A 22,560-nucleotide genomic window follows, 5' to 3' on the forward strand; every position below is an offset into this window, starting at 1 on the left:
ACCTCGAGTTATTTCATTCATTCATATTCACACGGCCATTGAAAATGACAGTTTCATCAATTTTAAATAAGCTAAACATTGGTCACCTATCTGTTTTTGATATAGATATTTTATTCATTGCTGAAAAAATATGCAATTCCAAGAATTATGATCTACAACTGAGTAGCCCTATCGATCTTGTGACGTATTGTGTTTGTGTCAAGCGGCCTGCTAACGAAATCGACCAGCAGGAGGAAGAGGAGGTCAGAGGGAGAATGATCGGCGTATTTCACGGGAAAAGTGGAAAGCTTTAGGCTAACAACCAGGGAAGTACTATGTCATTATATTGTTGTGCCTTACGATGTCCGAGATATGAGTTTAAACAACAATATTGAAATGAACCCGACGAGTTATAGGTACCTGGTGGTCGATTTCATAAATTACCGGCTGAGCCGACATGGTTATACGTGGGATAACTGTCCACCTTTGGAAGCTCGAACAAATAATGTTCACAGAACTTTACGAGCTCTTGGTGATGAATTTGAAGAGCGGTTTAGGACTCAATTTGACGACATGGTGAACCAGTTACATATTACGCCGAATACAGCGTATCCGACCTTCCATCAGGTGGTTCAAGAGCTGTTTATTGATGGTGTAAATTGGGGTCGAATCGTAGCTTTATTCGGATTCGGAGGTGCAATAGCTGTAGACTGCGTTAATAAAGGAATGCCACATTTAGTTGATTCTATCGTGGAATGGGTATCAACATATGTAGAAAATAATCTGGACCAATGGGTTACTACGAGTGGAGGATGGGTAAGTTTTTAGACTTCTAAACACTGAATGGGGTTCCAACAAAGAAACTACATGTAAACAAAGCCCTGATCCCCCATCATATATGGCTTATAAAGTGTAGGGCGTCAGAGGATATAAACTTTCCACATGACTGATCTTTAATGTCAACAATTTCTCTCCCACCTACTTTGACTGATGTCTCATGACATAGGGATGTAGACAGTTATACACATGTAGCCTAAAGGAAGACTATCAACATATGCAATATTTTACTAGACATCCTCGAGTTCCCCACCCAAAATCCTGTTCACATTTTGAATATTGGATGTGGTACAATTGCAAAGTTTGCAAGATTATTCAAATTGTTTCAGCTTTAATACAAATGTCCATTTTCATAGGTTTTGAAGTAAACAGTTAAAATGAAGTCTGTGATGTTTTATTGTGGACGAGAAAATTAAATAATTGATAATTTAAATTATGCTAATGATTCAACAAGTTTCATCATGGCCAACAAAAATATCAATCATCAGTGATAAGATTTTAACTTCCCATTTAGATCTACCAAACATTTTAAATGTTATACTGACAACTGTTCTGATCAGTGATGTAATGATTGTGTACCCATATATACAACTGTTTGATAAAGGCTGCGTTCCTGATACATTGTTTGATTTTTCTTAGTTAAATTTTCACATTTACATTACGATGAAATGTTTGGCTGTGCTTATATAATTTGCAGCTTCAAAAATTAAGTAAATTTTATTTAATGTGTACTCTCAACGTCAGTATTGTTTTACTGGAATTTTTCTCTTTCGATTGTACAACTGACATTTAACACATGTAGTCACATGACATAAATGCTCCTTGTAAAATGACGAATATACATGTAGATGCTATGCATCATCATGATTTTTAATGCAGGATGATGATGCTACATATATTCTGTTCTATCAACTGACTAAAAGTCACATGTGTTGTCCAATGTTATAAATTCCAGCAGATGCTATACTAGGCCTAATTGCTGAAGTGACTGCCCAATTTGCAATCACTCATGATCATCAGTAGTATCATAACTGTACATTATAATAATAATGTTTCCCTAGATTAAAATAAAAACCTGACAGTTTTATTAGTAGTTACAGGGGATTTATTTAATTTGTCATTTAAAAAAATGATCTTACTTGATCATTGATTCACATTTATTTTTATTTAAGGACTATAAGATTTTAAACAATAGATCATAATGAAATTAATCTAATTATAGATCTATTGATAGAATTGTTGTCATTTATATTTAATGATTACAGTGCTATTGATCAATTATAATATTGTACAGTACCTCTCAGTACAATTCTGTTGAAGACTTCAAATTAGACATACGTACACCTGTATGTAAGAAAGCATAGATAATGAAAAAGGCCATGCAAAATCATTTTTTGTTTCCCATTTTAGCTCCCCAAAATCACAGAAAGTTTGCGACATCAGATAGGTACAAAATTCGAAACAAGATTTTTCAAAAAATAATAAAAGTTATAGCAGTCGTGTCTCTTATGCTTAGCAATACTTGATGGAATACTGGGGTTAATGTGGTATAGATAGGATAGGAAGCAGATTTTTTTTTAAAACATCTTGGAATTTGGATCAACCACAAAATGTAACCACAGTTCACAATAGCAGTTGACTAGCTAAAGCATATTCTTCCCCCAATGATTTTCAAAAGATATATCGTTGATTAATTATGTATGTCAGTGGTATTGTCTTTACTGTTATTGATCTATGTGTCTGCAACAGTCATGAACAGGTCACAAAGTGCCAGTTGTTGGTTGGACTCTGTATGTGTGTGGTATTGGTATGATATGACCTACTACTTGTATGTAAGCTGTACATGTTACATACCGTATATACCTATCTATTCAATTATTTGAATACCTCTGTTGTCATGTGACAATATAGGTCATGAACGAACATTCCTTCTTTTAAATTTTTCTTTAATCCCGCGATTCTCGGTAATAACATAATGAACTTAATATGGACACGCTAGGTAGCTACATATAGTGTATACATACATGCAGTAATCTTGTTTTGACTGCCATCCAAAATTTTGAATTTCTTGCATTTTAAGGTTTTAAAGTATTGTTCTAAGTTAAGCTGCTCATGAATTAATATTCCGAGTGGTTCGCTTCACATTTTTTCACACCCACATTCAAATTTTAGACCAAGGTAATGATGTATTACGAGTTTCTGCCCACACGTCCTTTAAGTGAAATACCAGACATATATCTGGTGTAATATCTTTTAACAATGGAATCCATTATGTTTTCTTTGTGTGGAATTTAAATATTGTAAATTGTGTCCAAAAATAAAATAATAGTTAATTACTTCAATTTTTTGCTGAACAGAATGGTGTTTTTGTGTTAGGTATTTGATCAATTTGTGATACGAAAAGCTTGTTACCTGTTACAGTTTTTTTGTACTTGTATAGAAAATCATACTGTTATCTACTCGAATATTAACTCATGTCCAAAAATAATCTTTGTTTTCAAAGTCCTTGAAATGCCAATGCACTGTTCATGTAATACTGCTGTGTGTATAAGTAGTGTTAATATAAACAAGGTCTCGGTCACGCTTGCTTGATCAGTTTCAAATTCCTGATGTCTCTTCGCCAGGCGGGCCATATATGCCAGAGACCCTGGTTCAAATCCTGTGTGTTATGAGAGTATGTATACTTAAAAGGGTATGACATACATTTAAGTTTTTTTTTATTAGTTTAAACCTAATATAGCATGATAAAATATCTGGTCTAGTAAATTTCTGACGATTTTAGAGGAGACAAAAAGAATAAAAGTATCATGATTGCTTTTCAGCCAGGTAAAAGCTGAATCAATTTCTTATTGACTCTCATAATAGACTTGGTCAAAATATAATGTAATTATAAGCTGACAGACAAATTTACTGGATATATATATGCCGTGTACCTTCAATGCAAAATGTAATATATATAGCTGTATATTAATTTATTTTCTGATAACATTGTATAATTATATATACTAAGAAAATATGCTCTCATCCTCAGTAGGCAAGAAAGAGCTAGAGGGATTAAAAATGTATGTTGGACATAGCTGGCAAACATCCAACTGATCATGATCAATGAAAAGGAAAAAATCAATCAAACAACTTTTATTCAGAGATATGAATGGAAACTATACAACATTCCATCTACCTGTGGTCAGAGTATGTATAACGGTACAATACAGTATTATGTATATTCAGCCAGGTAAATTAGAATGTATATATATACTTTACATGTAATACTGGTATGAATTTTGGAAAGAAATACAAATTGCTATACAGTTTAACAACCTCATATGTTTTCATGATATAGTAGGAATTGAAGGGGGCATACTTATGGTGTAATTCCACAATATTGCATAATAAGCCCAATCAAATTTGAAGATGTTAATTAGTAGTGTAAACAAATACTGCTATATGTATATATCCTGTAATAAGTCAGTGTTCCTATCACATAAACTCTGTCTATGACTCAAAGTCATGAGCCGTGGGCTTATTGCATAACATTGATACAGCATTTTTAAGAAAATTACTGCAATAGACATTGGTTGACTTATTACCAGACATATGCATATATCGCTTATTAAATTACCAGACATGAACTTATTACAAGACCAAGGCTTATTACCAGACATGGACTTATTACAAGACCAAGGCTTATTACCAGACAATGTCACATGGGCTTATTACCATACATCTGTTAATTACCAGAGATGGGAGTGGATAATTAAAAGACATGGAGTTTGTACTACAGACATGGGCTAGTCATCAGGACATGGGCTTATTGCCAGATTAGGGTTTATTGCTAGACACGGCTTATTGCCAGACTTAGCTTGGGTTCATTATATTACCAAACATGGGCCTATTACCAGACGTTGGCTTATAATTATTACCAGACGTTTGCTTATTACCAGATCTAGACATGGACTTATTACCAGTATATGTTAATTGTATAATTATGATGAACAAAATTTCATTCTCCTTAATTTCCCATTTAAATCTTGACTTTAACAAATTAAAATGTTAATAAATTGTTGATAAAAATTTGTGCAAGTAACAGATCGATGGAACCTGTTTAGAACCTCTTTATATGTCGATTTCCGGTTTCTGGTAATTAATTTTCTAATCACAAATTTTAAAACACTTGTGAAAGTAACTTAAATTTTAGAAATTGAAAATTATATAGTACAGGTTTTTTTGGGTTTTTTTTCTCACAAAAGTGCGTTATGTTGAATTTGACATCTACCCTATATAATAATACTTATATGTTAACAATATTATACACTAAAATGTATATACAGTGTATATTTTGTAGTTATGTATTGACTGGCATTTGTCCATGTTTTTTTATCCTGAATTCCATTCCATTGTTATCATTGAATGGGGTACCAGTGTTTGTATTGTACGACCTGGTCAGCAGTCATGCATGTTGTATTCAAGTACAAATTCCTCTAGATCTAGTATATGTACATGTACTGCCATTCTTTGACAGTTACAGATGAAATGCTGGTCTCACCTGCAACTGCTTTGACCAATCACAAGAGCTGTATATTTATCCTGGGATTCCACGAATTATCACTATAATTATCACGTGAAGGAGCCTGATTTCCTTTAGGTGGTCTCAACTCGACCCCAAAGACAGAATTTTTAGGAGTGTATTGTATATATGTATATTTTTAATTTGAATTTGTTCAAATCACAGAGGCCATAAAAAGGGCTCCCAACCTAGGGTTTAAGTCAGGATTATAATATATAACATTGCCATCTGAGTTAGATATTAATTAGCATGGGTTATATGATAGTATAGCTAAAATGCCAAACTGAGTTAACTCATAACTTAAATCCACAATTTTACAAACTACAAAATTGACATGTGATTCAATAGAAGTCAAGTTAATTACATTGTAGTTATATAATTATATATCTATATATATTTAACTGCTGTAGTAATTATCTGATTATGTATATACCTGAAGTCTCTCATGGTTACCGGTTATAGATTTAGAATTTGCTTATGCGAATAAATTTCAGTTATATATGAATTTTGTATGTTTAAAGCAGGTGTACGATGTATATATTATATGTTTGGGTATACTCTGTATGAGGTATTTGGCCATATCCTGTCACATACCTGTGCATGTGCTCATGGAGTTACAGGTATATACAGTACACATACCTGTGCTCATGGAGTTACAGGTATATACGGTACACATATACCTGTGGAGTTACAGGTATATACGGTACACACATACCTGTGGAGTTACAGGTATATACGGTACACATACCTGTGTATTACAGTTGCTGTGTGTTAATATTACTCAATGAAGTCTGGCTTGATAATGATATATCAGTTGATAATGTTATATAATATCTAGATCTAAAGCTCTTACATAATTCACCAGAAATACTTCATACCTCTATCATACTTATATCGTATATACAATGTACATACACCGATGTGTATTGATTGAAGGTTTATAAGATAAGCATATGCACAATTCCATAATATACAGGGGGAAAAAAAGAAATTCCAAAACTGTTAGTTATATTAAAAGGCAACATATATATATAAGTAATGTATATATTTTATAGGCATAGGTAGGGATATTGACCTCCGTCGTCGGGCATCTTGATACAATGGCTTACATTGAGCTGCCTTAGATCCATCAATGAACTGAAACCTCTCACTAGTGCTTCCTTATTGCCAAGTGTTGCTTGGGATTGTTTTTAAGGTTCGACGGTCGAAGTTCAAGGTCATGCACTTTTAATTACTATAAATAGAAAAGTGTTTATCTACTGTACATGTTGGTCACACTCCACTCCAATCGAATATACCTACATGTATTTGACAAAGCTGCAGATTTTTCTCAATAGTTTTGATCTCTGCTTGTTGCCAGTGACAGAGTCCAAGGCAAAAATCTGAAAAATGATAAAAATCAGTCTTTTCTTAAAAGCAAGTTCCATCTAAATTTAATTTGGAAACTAATTTGTTTTATTTAACAAATTTACCCAGCTCTTTATATATTATATATAAGTTTTTTCACAAGTACATCTGTGCTCAACAAAACACATATATAATATATGTGTTTTGTTGAGCACAGATGTACATGTACTTGTGAAAAAACTTCACACAAACATCAGACTGAATATACTTTGATATGTTAAGGTCTGAACAAAAATGGAGCCAGATTTGCACTGGGTATTGTAATTTAGTCTCCTCCAGATTAAATGGGATTCCTTTATGTAGATTGAATGGGATTCCTGAAAATGAATAGGGCCAGTTTTCATTGAAAAGCTTCAAAAGGCTATTATAAGGATGAATTCCAATCAAGAGTCCTGGTATAATATAGCATTGTCATCAAGCTGACACACATATATATGTATAAAGCAAACCGTACATTAGCTATGATATTGACAAATAGATGTCTCAGATTCAATATTGGCTTTAGAATTTGAACTCATTGTGAAAAATTACATGCATTGATATATATATATACTACCTATATAGCATTATACAAACATACATATATTTATAGCTAGATTCATGGGAATCCTACAGTCATTGGTAACCTGTAAGGTGACATAATCAATGTCACAGGCATGATGGTGTAGGCAGACAGTTCAGGTAAACAACTATGGCAGACTTCCCAGGGACTGGCATGTTTGTGTATATTGATCACCGTGTAGGTGGAATCAACCTCATGTAGACTATCGATTTACCTATTTTAATTGATGCCTAGACCTAATGTAGGAGCTGGGCTTACTTGAGCAATGCTAAAGAAACATGCAGGAAGCAACATCTGGGAATTCCAATCATCAAATAAAGTCGGCATTTATAATAGAATTGTCAATGTTCAGATTTTAAAAAAAAGACTATTTTCCTAGCAACTGTATTTACATCACTGTTTTGAAAAGGAAGTTTTGACAGATATCATTTGTGTGAATGTCAACTTCATTAACGTAAAAATAAACATGACTGCTCAACAGTTTCATCCAGAAATAAGCCCATGTCAGGAAATAAGCCCACACCTGGAAATAAGCCCATGTAGGGATATGAGCTCATGTCGGGAAATGAGCACATGTTAGAAAATAAGTTCATGTCAGGAAATAAGCTCATATTGAAGCTCATGTCGGGAAATAAGCCCACACACCTGGAAATAAGCCCATGTAGGGATATGAGCTCATGTCGGGAAATGAGCCCATGTTGGGAAATAAGCCCATGTCGAGAGATAAGCCCATGTTAGGAAATAAGCCCATGTTAGGAAATAAGCTCATGTCAGGAAATAAGCTCATGTTAGGAAATAAGCCCATGTTTGGTCTGCATCACCGTTATTGTGTATGTCAACAATGATGTATACTATTGTCAACAAATGTGTTATGAAATAAATACCCATTATTAAAACTCAGTAGCCAGAGCCTCCAGGGATGGTTATATTTTACCTTGACACAGATATCAGATAAAACCCCACAGGTGGTGGCTGTTAGTGTTTACTTATACTACTATATTGTACATACATATATATATAACCACATGCATTGTATATTTATCATAATTACATTATTATATACCTACCTTATTTGTCCTACAATAGGCTAGGCCTACCCATGTGTATTGCAGTTGATATAATTATATGCAAAAAGATGCTATCTCATTGCCCTGAAATAAGCCCACCACATAATTTGAGTCAAACTTTATGTATTGGCCTCTTTGGAATACAGTTTGTGAATGTCCAGCTGTCGATACCAGAGTTCTATTTTAGATATTTACAGCTCCTATAGTACTAGTACTGAACATGTATAAACAACCAGATCTGATATTAATTGGCTTCAGAAAGTAGATAATATACTATATACTCTATAAATACCTGAGGCACATACTCCTATAAATAGCTATCAAGGACATGTATTGCTCATGATGTATTCACTCTATATATATATAAACAACAGATGGTTCCTGAATCTAGTATAGATATCCTATATATTAATCATTGGATCATCATAATATTACTGGCTGAAAGGAATGATTTACATATAGGGAGAATAACCCCCCCACCAGTAATTTATAAGAACACAGGTCCCTGAGAATCGGTTTGAGTCTAGGTGACTTTGGATTGACCTATCCTATAGAGTGTCTACAAGGACACAGGGACTTGTAGCAAATTCCTAATGGGCAGTCCAGATCCATATTAGTACATATGTAAGACTATAGGTTGGGAGTTAGTGTCAAATCCCTGTGAAAAGGGACCGGAGGTGGCAATAATAAAAATATAAGTAGTGTTGTTAACACACTTACAGATATATAAGGTCTGAAAATGGTCAAACAAAAAACTAATGAGTCCTGATCAGGGCCCTGTGGATTGGATTAGTCTGGAAAGATGAAAAGGATAGCACAACATGATGTACATCTACATGTATATATATTGGTCAAAGAAGTAATATAAACCTTGCAATCGTATGTCTATAGGATACAATTTACTTGAACTGTTAATATATATATAAAGCAACCCCTGTATATGTATACAGTATATGTATATGCCATATTGAAACGTTCTAAGCTGCGGGTATTTCTGGCTAGGCAATTGGGTGCCGTAGATCGTGAGTTCGAGGCCCGGTCAGGGCACGAGTCATAAAGATGTCTTCCTTTGTCATTTGTGTTGCTATGTTATATACATCACAAAAATTGTTGATGTAAGGTTTTGTGATAATGTACCATATCAAAAGATATACTGTTTATATACACTTGTACATAAACATGTGTTATGTTGCTGCTTTAAAAATCTCCAGATCAGACATCTTCTGGATCTACATTAAATGCTGTATATATATATAGCTACTTGATTTTGACATTCATTTAATCATGAATGCATAATGATATCTGATGAGCATGTGGAAGCATGCAAAGTTCATGAACTGTCCTTCATGTGTAGAGACAGCCTACAGACTGTATACAAACTATATACATTTCTGTATACAAACTATATACATTTCTGTAGACAAACTATATACATTTATGTATACAAACTATATACATATATGTAGACAGTGCACTTTTTCATTATTGATTAATTACCTATAGTCACTGTATTAGTTAAGCTGGCAGAAACAAACCACCATTGCCTAACCTTAATGCTCGGATCAATGTACATTGTATATGAATATAATATGGTGTATCGTGAACGGACATCCTGATAACTGAAAACTACCTTAAGAGGCCTAGGGATTTAATAAAATTCATTCATTCATATACGTGACTATCAATTCAAACCACCTTATTTCCTGGATCTTAGTAATAATATGAAAAATAAGTATGCCCTATGATTAATGTAGCCATGACCTTATTGGATAGTTGATGGATAGTTAAGAACAAACTCTGAACAATTGCTGTTTTCAGCTCTGTGAGGCGATGTTTGAGATATCGATCATGGACGAGCTCTCTCTAGATATATATGTGTGTATTGTATCGTCATGTGGATGAAATGTCATATATATTCAAATTGTGTAAACAAAGGTTGTATTCCATCTCCATATCAATTTCCATGCCCCATTAAACACTTCCATTAGTATCACTGTGTTTTTTAAGTAGGTTTTACTGTCACAAGTTATTAATGTAATGATACCAAATTGTTAACCTCGTAATAAGATTTTCAGTTTTACGAGCAGCTCCATATGTATCTCAGAACATGAAATCGATTAAATATCTCGACTAAAATTTCCCACGTGAGGTATTTTGAGTTTTGTTTAGTGTCATGTGAACAGATATCTTTTAATTGTATCACTATCTTTAAGCTATAAACTCTACAGTTCACATCAGATATAATTGAAATTGGTTTTTCTCTACGGTTTATGATATATATGGCTGTACATGTACACATACAGGGGTAGAGCTTGTAGGAAATGTTTATTAAAAGGAGCCACCGGCAAACCAGGAAGTGAAAATTAAAAAACGGAGCTAAAGTATATTATTACCATCGAAGCCATTATGAAATATGTTTGTATATATAGAGACATATGAAACTAAATACATAAAAATGTACAATGAAAACATCCAACATGAACAACAATATGCCAAGCAGCTACCTTTTTTGTTGGGAAATCAGAAGTTCCCTTTATTAAACTCTGGGTCTATCCATTGATCGATGATGATATCCCTTTTAGTACCCGTGTCATAAACGTAAAATAATCGAAAATACAAAGTATCATAAATGAAAGTTGAAACTCTTTAAAAAGGGAGAGAACTCTAAACCAAAAATGTATAGCCATATATATATATATATATATATAGCTCTTTTAAAATTTGCTGTATCTTTTGTCAAGTTTGTAGTAATGTCCTAATTAAAGACAAGGAATAAAAGATCACTACTACATTATCATGGTCACAGGTCACCATGAGATACCCTTAAATGGGTCATGTTACACAAAATTTAAAGGGAGATAATTGATGTTCTATCATTTGATAAACAATATATGTATTACACAAATTATGATGCTATGCACCGTGCAAAATAAATAATCTGTTTTAATTATATAAGTTGCTGTCAGAAAAAAAATGTGAGAAGATACAGCATTTATTATTGTCTCAACTATTTCACATAGTATTTGACTTGTAGTATAAAATGTTGTGTAATTTGTGTCTTTGAATCCTATCTATGACTTTGTGATATACTTGTCTAAAACTGTAGCTATATACAATACAGTTGGTTACCAAAACAGACTTTGATTTGGCCTATAATTTGTCTAAATTAGGTACAGTGTGTTATTACCATTATCAGCAGCTGTTGATCATAAGAATGACTGAAATTGCTCTATGTAGATCATTATAGTTAATTAGTATATTACCGTATTTATGTAAATATACAGTGAACAAATTAAGTATGCTTATAGAGTGTACATTATATTTCTTTCCTCGTTTATTATGTATTTACTGTCAATTGTTATATCTGTTAACGATGGATCCCCCGGATATATTAATTAACTTTCAGATGTAAATATATAGAGAGAGAAATGTCGGCTAACATTTCACATATATAAATTAATCGAGGACTATGAATTTGAAGTCTATGTGTGATAGGACAACTAATTTATACTGTTCATATGATGCACCTATAAATGTATAATAGATCCATTAATTCAAAATGTACTTTAACAGATAAGCAGTGTTTACATGAATGAACCATTTGTTTTCATGTTTGTATGATACAATAGAACCATTATTTTACATTGTATGCGTGCATATGATAGTAGAACCATTATTTTACTGTATGTATGATCATGATAAAACCATTAATGTACATCGTATGTATGCATATGATAAAACCATTAATTTACAATGTATGTATGATAGAATCATTAATTTACAATGTATGTATGATAAAACCATTAATTTACTGTATGTATGATAAAACCATTAATTTACGATGTATGTATGATAGAACCATCAATTTACAATGTATCTATGATAGAACCATCAATTAACATTGTATGTATGATAGAATCATTAATTTGCATCGTATGTATGATAGAACCATCAATTTACAATGTATGTATGATACAACCATCAATTTACATCGTATGTATGATAGAACCATCGATTTATAATGTATGTATGATAGAACCATTTATTTTCATTGTATATATGATCATAAAACCATTAATTTACATCGTATGTATGATAAAACCATTAATTTACATTGATGTATGATAGAACCATTAATTTACATTGTATGTATGATAGAACCATCAATTAACATTGTATGTATGATAGAATCATTAATTTGCAATGTATGTATGTTAGAACCATTTATTTTCATTGTATATATGATCATAAAACCATTAATTAACATTGTATGTATGATAGAATCATTAATTTGCAATGTATGTATGTTAGAACCATTTATTTTCATTGTATATATGATCATAAAACCATTAATTAACATCGTATGTATGATAGAACCGTCAATTTACAATGTATCTATGATAGAACCATTTATTTTCATTGTATATATTATCATAAAACCATTAATGTACATCGTATGTATGATAAAACCATTAATTTACATTGTATGTATGATAGAACCATTAATTTACATTGTATGTATGATAGAACCATTAATTTACATTGTATGTATGATAGAACCATCAATTAACATTGTATGTGTGATAGAATCATTAATTTGCAATGTATGTATGTTAGAACCATTTATTTTCATTTTATATATGATCATAAAACCATTAATTAAAATTGTATGTATGATAGAATCATTAATTTGCAATGTATGTATGTTAGAACCATTAATTTACATTGTATGTATGATAGAACCATCAATTAACATTGTATGTATGATAGAACCATTAATTAATATATACACTGTATTATGTTAGAACCATTAACCATGGAACAGACATAATGCTAATTGCATGGGTCAACTAAAACATACCGCCGTTCTGGTATGGGCCAATGTATATTTGAAGAAAGATATTGGGACATTAACTCAAACGTAGGCAGAGCTTAAACAGGAATTAAGTCTGGAATATGTACATTTAGTATGGTCGGGAACCGTGCCAAAATATTTGGATTGCTTAGTAAACCCACGTGGTTTTTCCATTGATGATTTGAATTGCCAAGCATACATAATACATTGTGCATACTTTTGTATGCTGTTTGTGTATGATTGGTTATATAATTAGTACATATATGGGGAAGGATCGGCTGGTTAAATATGAGCAATAGAGTACTCCGTCAAACATGACCTATTCTGTACCATGCCTTAATAAATATACTGCGTTAATATTTTTAATGTGTGTAGTTCTATATATTTCTTGTAGGTATATTTGATTTTTTGATATAGTTTCGTATTGCTTTCTAGAAAATGGATGAAATTACGTTTAAAAGTTTTGAAATTTGGTCAATAGAATGAAAGCTTACTGTACAAGAAGACAGATCTTGGCTACCCTTGTTTAAATGATATTGAAATACAAATAGTAAGTTATAATTTGGATCGTTTAGGGACTTACTGAAGAGTTCAAACTAGGGAGAGATAATGACGTTTGATGATTAAACTGGGCAATTCTTTACGAAAACATGGGACTGGATAGTCTGTCTACAGCTCGAGTGTGTCTAGGTTGGTGGTCATGTGTCGACTATATATACCACAAGCTGTACAAACTAGATCTAGTAGACCTTGGCAGCTTCCTTTATAACTTATTCATGGCCAATACTTTCATTCCACTCCCCAAGTGACGATGCAATTGTGGATCTCTGTCGTCAAGTCACTAAACAATGGCGTGCCCATACATAGCAACTACATTCATTTAGTCGTGTTTGTAACCCCTTCTACACATACAATTAGTAAAGAGGGTATATATAGTGATAATTTGTCTGTACGTGTGTCCAGGCTAAATATAAGATGGTGTACAACATATCTCGTTACCCCTGGACAGATTGAGTCGAAATTGAAGTTTTGGTGATCATATGGCAACAGTTAATTAAGGTCACAGCTCAGTTAATTAAGGTCACAGCTCAGTTAATTAAGGTCACAGCTGACCTCTTGTCAATGAGAGAGTGTAGGGGTATATCTATGTGGAAGTAGGGTAATTTCTATATTAGGGGGAAGTGATATGTCTATATGGGAGTAGGGGTATATCTATATGAGGGGGTAGGGGTATATCTATATGGTAGTAGGGGTATATCTATGTGGTAGTAGGGGTATATCTATATGAGGGAGTAGTGGTATATCTATATGAGGGAGTAGTGGTATATCTATATGAGGGAGTAGGGGTATATCTATATGAGGGAGTAGTGGTATATCTATATGAGGGAGTAGTGGTATATCTATATGAGGGAGTAGGGGTATATCTATATGAGGGGGTAGTGGTATATCTATATGAGGGAGTAGGGGTATATCTATATGAGGGAGTAGGGGTATATCTATATGAGGGAGTAGTGGTATATCTATATGAGGGGGTAGTGGTATATCTATATGAGGGAGTAGGGGTATATCTATATGAGGGGGTAGTGGTATATCTATATGAGGGGGTAGGGGTATATCTACATGAGGGGGTAGGGGTATATCTATATGAGGGGGTAGGGGTATATCTATATGAGGGGGTAGGGGTATATCTATATGAGGGGGTAGTGGTATATCTATATGAGGGGGTAGGGGTATATCTATATGAGGGGGTAGGGGTATATCTATATGGGAGTAGTGGTATATCTATATGAGGGGGTAGGGGTATATCTATATGAGGGGGTAGGGGTATATCTATATCAATGATACCCAGCTCACATTGGTTTTATGGCAGTAAACATTTCCAACAGAAGTAACGTGTGTTTTTAAAGGACATATCTTAGCGTGTGCATCAAGACATGTTTTGGTATGTCCTTGGAGACATGCCCATCAGATGTTCTCGGTAACTTGACATGGGAAGGAATGCTTCCATATTACTTTGTCTATTCTGAAAGATATCAATACATTATCTTTACCTAGTTGAGGTTGTGTTATTCAGGAAGTTGTACTTATCTAACATATGATTCCTCGTATAACCTTAAAGCTTGTTGCTAATGATCGTCATGAATGGACGTTTGGGGAAGAACTATCCTCACAACATACGGTTGTGTAGAATTATGATATCCCTCAGAACTCTGTAAATGAATGAATTTCGGAAGAAGTTAATGCGTGTTTGTAATAGATAAAGATTCAGAAGGAAACCACATCTAGGGCATCAGAGATATACGTGACCCACATAATAGGGTAATACGTCACATCCCTCTTGGCTGCCATCATGAACACTCTTTAGAAGGATCTACTGCCGCCCACTCATCTCTTATTGATAAGAAAAGATAAATATTCCTATACGTATGTACTGTATAAACAGCATCAAAAGTATTGCAATTTATTGCAATCAAACAATATTTTTAACAAATACGACTAGGCCCTGTGATTCATCTTCACCCATTTGATGCCGAAGTCATCACTTTAACTATGTCGTCACTACCCTATTGTGATCGGGTGGAATTTCCTTAATTCGAGTTATGACTACGGTTCTGTTAACAACTTATGCTATCTTGTTTTTAATTTGCTAAAATTGTGTCAGATGTTTAAAAGCTAAGGCTGTGTATACTTCAACATATGTATACAAAATTAAAATATACTTGTTGATATTTGCAGGATGGTTTCGTGGAATTCTATGAGAATGGAAACGCACGACGAAGGGAAAGCCCATGGGACAACATATCTGGTGTCATTAAGTATGGCATGCTGGGGGCAATCGGCGCTGTGGCCCTCGGGGCAATTCTTACACAGAGGACGTGAGAAACAAACTGGCCGGACCAGTTTCCATAGCAACATTTAAAAGTGAAAATAATGTGTATAAGAAAAAAGCAGCACGGAAAATTTCGTGTGAAATGAAGTGACAATTATTTACCAGTAAATGGTATTAGCTAATTCTTATGGATACACGTTGTCATGGTTATAAGTGTCAGTGCTCATGTGACGCGTACATCAAGTGCCGATGGCTGCGTTACAATGCTACACGGAATGCCATTGGTTGAACTTTCCGTTTTGTCTACCGTTGAATGATTTGATTGGTTGATAAAGGATGTTAACCTTTGAACTGAATTATTGGCAGCAAATAATTTTGATGTTACTATCAAAATGGATGTATGGATTATTTTTAATGTTTTATGTATTTAGGAAAAGTAAAATATGAATGTTGAAATACAGATTATATATAACGGCATCGGTGACTACCCTCAGCGATGTGAACGTCTGCGAGGAAAAGAAAATTCCACTGTCTTCTGCTTCGCGGAATGGATGAAGATACAAGGAACCTCTAGCTATGTTTTATTATTTCGAAGTACCAAAACATGTTAAAGCAATGAAAACAATATTCAACATTACCCAAGAGATTATGACATAATGAAAGTATTGAAAGAATAAAATGAAAAAAAGATATTTATTTATTTTTGGTTTTGCAGAACAGAGTGATCGTTGTTGTGAGTTTCTTCATCGCGATTGGTTCAAGCGGCAGTTGCCATTCTCAAAAGGTGATTGTATCTTACGTAGTTGTAATCTATAGATCATATTTCAATAGATAAACAACTAATATTTGTGTAAAAAATCTGTGGATAAATGGCTAAATATTCTCAATTCAGGTTGCCTTTTTGACCAAAGTTAAAATCTGTCTGTTATTTCATGTTAGTACACACCTTTCAATGTCATTTTGCATGAGTTTGTTTACTTGTTTTAGTTTGACTTTCAATACCTCCCATATATATTGTTTTCATTACTTTCAGCATATGTGTTTCAGTTTTGTGTTTTGATCAGCTGCTGCAAAACAGTTGATACCGAGGTTGTTTAATTTGTTGACACAAAAACGTGTGCAAGTGTGTGTATTTGTGCATGGGAGTGCGAGTGTGTGCGGAAATGATGTCTTGAATTGTTCGAATGTAACAGTTTAAGCCTGTAGATTGTTATATATAGAAGTCAATTGTAACTGTCACTTTCATTAACGTTATTTTTAACTATGGAATCCACTAAACAAATGAATCGTGTTCACAATTTCATTGTCTTTCTTAGCTTTTTGAAATGTACATGTATCAATGAAGTTATGTGTACTTCCGCAACTTTTTGTGTACGTGTCCATTAATTTGGTCTCTAGGCATTTAAAGTTCTGTTATAAATTTTCAGTATATTCCAACATAAACGTGTTAACGTTTGAAATACCAAGAACAAAATCTAAAACAAAATCGATGAGGCAGCCTTAGTTTGGATGACTACAGCGATGCCGTATATACCTGTGGATCTATTTATGTTTAGGTATAGTGAATTCCAAAGTTCATCAACTTCTGGCAAAATATAGATTTATATAAAGCGTAACTTTGTACTGAAATATTCTATTTATTATTAAATCTTTTCAAATAATTAGGGTACAAAATGTATGTAAAATGTGCTGATAAATGATTTTTAACGATTTTTACACACTTAGTAGTAAAGTCGTTGATTGTTGTGTCGTTTCTTCTAAACGTGTTTGATCAAGACGAATTATTGTCAAAGGATTGTAAAAAGCACACCTGTACAACTATATAAAACGTACGACGTACTTAGATTCTTCTGTGACCCTTTTTTTGGTTCTTACTCTGGGATCTGCTTGTTGTGTATTATGTATGTGCGAGCTTTCTTTGTGAGTTAACGTTAATAACGAAGGGACCAGTGGTTGAAGGAATATAGTCTAATTCTTGTTAGCAGGCCTAGGTCATATTTAATCTACAGAGATATCGTCTTTTCATGATTCAGAGTTGTCTGCTCTTGTGAGAAGGTAGTGATTGTTACGTCATTAGTTTCCGTGAGAAAATTACGTCATTTATTCACAAATTCTGACGTAACAATCGATTCCTGCGCATACTCATAAGAGCAGATAACGCTGCATTACAAACAGACGGAATACATTGTTGATGATGGCGTATATCTAGATATTATTTAATTTTCAGAAATGAAGAGCTTGATTGATAAATATGTTTAGTACATATATACAGCGGCGGTAAATGTTTGGGAGAAGTTGCATTTTGTCATCAGTTTTAAAGAATTCAAATTATTTATGAACAACATCATTAAGAATCTTTTCCTCTTAATGATGACGCTCCAGATATACATCAAAGTGATTTATGCTGTCGATACATGTGTACAAATTGACGTGAAAGTGATATTTGGATTATTGAGGTAAATGCATATAACGTGTCATCGTTAATTATGAGTCAGTAACATAGATATCTAGAAATACTCAGTATACTAGCACGTGTGCCCTCTCTGATCTATCGGTAATGAGCCCTGCGTGTATATGTAAGAGGAGAAAATTGGCAGGAATCTGGTATGTCCTATCTGGCAAGCATGTATCACTTAAACTTCCCACAGCGCAGTGGCTTCATTACATCATTTCGGGCAAGGAAATATTCCGAAGGAATTTTGTACGGTAATAATGTACTTTTGAGTACCGCTCATTGTAAATACTTGAGCTACAGCTCATGTTTATTTACACTTGTTCCATTCGGTGTTGGTGAGGCAAAATATGAAAATCTGAAATAATATTTATAAAGTTAAGTATAGAATTGTTTTATTAGCTTTATCTTTATTTAGATTTATGAAGCGACCTTTAGGCTTGTCTAATTAAAATCAGCATTTTGGTTTTCCTAAATTTAAATGATACGATTATTGTAAGGTAATCAGCTACATTATGGTATTGTTTAACGTTTTCACTGATATAAAGATAAACAAACATGTTTCTGAAACTTCATTCTTTGACGTCACCATATAAGATCTTCACGAAGTCGTAGCAATGAGATTTGTTGTGACTGACACACACATGCAACCATTTCATTTCATGATCCTATCTGTCCTGTAATAAATCAACACGTTCATTGTAAGGAATTGAATTAAGTCAAATATTAAAAGTTAACAGTTATCATGATACCAGTTTCAATTCCGGAACGTATGCAACAACAATCCAATTTTGTTTTCGGAACATTTATGAAATAAATGGAGTGTTCGTTCAGTCTTTTCTCTTCTGACGAGTTTGCAAGATCAAGTTAATATCTTGATGGTTTTTAAGTGCTGTCTATAGCGGCTAACTTTATATATTATGCTATTTAAAGCTTCTTTTTTTGGCACAGCTTTGAAAACTTGACATATGTTTAATTAATATGTGAGTTTTGGCGTGAAAAATACCTATTACCCTTTTTAGGGTCAATTTCATTATTGAAATAATATATAGATTAAGATTTATATAGGCGTAAATCATACGTTATTTTGTAGTGTTTGGATTTAGAAGGTAAAGAAGGAGGAAAAGAACACTGAAATGTTTGCTGGCGATTGGAAACCAAGTTGGATAATAATTTTGTTGTAATTTAGCAGAACTCGCTTTGCTGAAACTTGTATTTAGTAAAATTGAAACATAGTCGTCTGATTCATAGAGTATAGATGTTTTGAGTTTTCTTTTGATTTCTTTGCCATTAAATATTATTGTCATTATATTTCATATTGTCGGTTACTTTATCCAAAATTGTTACTTGAAAATCCGAGTTTTTGTATATAATTTGAATTATTTATTTTCTCTTAATCATTCGATTGATAGTCATCCATGAAGGTTGAAATAATCACTTGTATTGTAAATGGGACCAGTTTTGGTAAATGAGACCTTTTGCTAATCATTCAATATAACTGAGAGGAGAGATTGCATATATATATGTGTACACGTACATTTTAGTTGGTCACATGACCTCCCACTGTCCTCTTCGAGTTCTGTCAAATCTGAAAATGAAATATGACTTTTAGATAACTATTGATAACCCGAAGCGGCTATTATGTATTTTATTGTCAGTTTCAATAATAAAGGTATTGTTATTTCATTTTTTACTCATTCTTCTTGCTGCGTATGGACTTTTAGAAATATACACCTCTCTGAATTTATGTAACTGAATTAATACATTATTGTTGTCTGCATAAAGCTACATGTCTGTTGAAATTGGTATTTCTATTCATTCTCCACAATGATTTAAGTCTAAAAGTTAACTTGATATATTTCAGTACATATTATTTTTGTGCAATTATTCCATTGTTGGAGTATAAAATTTTACATTGTGTACGGCATATTGATACATTGTACTGATGCCACTACAAGTCTATTGTACACTAAGATTGTAGATTGCCCACACGTCAAGACATATTGTGTGCTTTTATTGAATTTGCTTAATTATTCGAAAACTTAATAATCTTTGAAATAAAGTGTGAACTCAAGCGAATTCATTTACGCACAAGTACTGTTCGTAATGAAAGTAAATACGTGGTACTTGGGGAATTATTGACAATGCTAGTATATCTGGTTCTTGATGAAATTTTTATTTCACAAGTGTCTAAGTTTTATAAGTGGTGGATGAGAAAAGTAAGCTTTCATTTGTTTTGGGTATCATGTTAATACAAAAATCCAATTTATGAAATCGAATAGTTCTGAACATATTCTTTAGAAGATACGTTACGTTCAATATGTTTTTTGACCGGATTAGATAAACGGAAGATTTAGCTTCTGACCTATATACAATGTAATACTACATCCGTGTCCATGGTCTACAGTGTAATACTACATCCGTATCTACGGTGCACAGTGTAATACTACATCCGTATCTACGGTGTACAATGTAATACTACATCCGTATCTACGGTGTACAGTGTATTATTACATCCGTATCTACGGTGTACAGTGTAATACTGCATCCGTGTCCATGGTCTACAATGTAATACTACATCCGTGTCCATGGTCAACAATGTAATACTACATCCGTGTCCATGGTCTACAATGTAATACTACATCCGTGTCCATGGTCAACAATGTAATACTTCACCCGTATCTACTCTGTACACTTATTCTACATCCGTATCTACAGTGCACAGTGTAATACTACATCCGTATTTACGGTGCACAGTGTAATACTACATCCGTATTTACGGTGTACAGTGTAATACTACATCCGTATTTACGGTGTACGGTGTAATACTACATCCGTATTTACGGTGTATAATGTAATACTACATCCGTATCTACGATGTACAGTGTAATACTAGTACTACATCCCTGTTTAAGGTCTCCTTAACCAAACTGATCCTTGTATTTGTTGACTCGTGTTAGGATTGTATATTGTCAGTTGATAGTGTTTTAAGGGTGCTATATTGTTTATCCGTCATTGACTCCTGAGTTCATGCGTTCGCTTTGTTGTGATTCGCTATATCTATATAAGGAGCTATCTCCGCCTCTTGTTGTTGAATCTGTCTTATTGTCTGTATACTACGTCTCGCATATTGAGTTTCAAGGATATAATCATTTTTTCTGACTCTTGTTTCAGATACATATTTCTTAAAACTGTAAAGAATGTTTTTATTTGTGATTCCAATTTTTGCGGTTTTACTAAAAATAATTTGTGGAATTCATGAAACCGATCGCAAAATTTCTTCGTTTTTTTTTTTTTTTTTTTAACGTATCGGTTTTTTCTCGATTCTGTTTTCTAATAACAGAACCATTTGAAAATGACAACTGTTTCTGTACAAACTTACTTGATAGAAACGCTGTGCGTATACATTATTTCTTATTTTATAGAAATAGATGGAATATTTAATGAGATGTGTTTCATATATTAATAAGGTAATGATTCTGGGTTGTGTTTTCATTCTTAATCTCATGAAATCATTTAAGTGCAAAGGAACACTGGAAACCGTTATATTTTCTTTTTAAAATAGAAGTACGTGTATGTGGATGGTGAAATCTAAATTGGAAGAAAGACATACCTGATATTTACATGTATATATAGTATGGGATAAATATTGGTCATCAAAACTCAAATAGTTAAATATTCATTACAAAATACAGTTGTTGAATATACCATTCTTTTGTTACTTTGCGCGATGATATTGTATATGAATAAATGAACTAAATTCTGTAAAATTTTCTTTTGTTGTCGATGAATTGTTTTGATTGACAATGCTTATCGTCAGTATCCATTTGTATTATAACAATGTGATTTATCTGCATAATTGTGTGAGTCGACTCGCAGAACATGGATAAGTCTTCTACAGTATGTCGAAGTTACCAATAATAAAGAAATCATACCTACATACAACAAGTGGATATAGAAACTTTAGAATATTTCGTTATAGATGTATGCTGAGCATAAAACTGATG

At 33.1% G+C, this 22,560-nt stretch overlaps 1 protein-coding gene across 1 annotated transcript; it reads left to right on the top strand.

Annotated features, from left to right (window-relative positions):
* The first annotated feature begins 25 nt into the window (after positions 1-25).
* Positions 26-22,323, top strand: LOC117344410 (bcl-2-like protein 2). Its single transcript, XM_033907154.1, has 2 exons — positions 26-795; positions 16,008-22,323. The coding sequence occupies exons 1-2, from the start codon at positions 352-354 to the stop codon at positions 16,149-16,151; spliced, it is 588 nt and encodes a 195-aa protein (XP_033763045.1). The 5' UTR covers positions 26-351; the 3' UTR covers positions 16,152-22,323.
* Positions 22,324-22,560: the final 237 nt, after the last annotated feature.

The sequence above is a fragment of the Pecten maximus genome, chromosome 15 (genome assembly GCF_902652985.1).
Source record: "Pecten maximus chromosome 15, xPecMax1.1, whole genome shotgun sequence".
Classification (NCBI taxonomy): domain Eukaryota; kingdom Metazoa; phylum Mollusca; class Bivalvia; order Pectinida; family Pectinidae; genus Pecten; species Pecten maximus.

Excerpts from the sequence above, each read along its gene's own strand:
- LOC117344410 (XM_033907154.1), top strand. The coding sequence starts at position 352 with ATGAGTTTAAACAACAATATTGAAATGAACCCGACGAGTTATAGGTAC. Across the intron at positions 796-16,007 it reads TTACTACGAGTGGAGGATGG|GATGGTTTCGTGGAATTCTA; the intron begins GTAAGTTTTTAG and ends TGATATTTGCAG.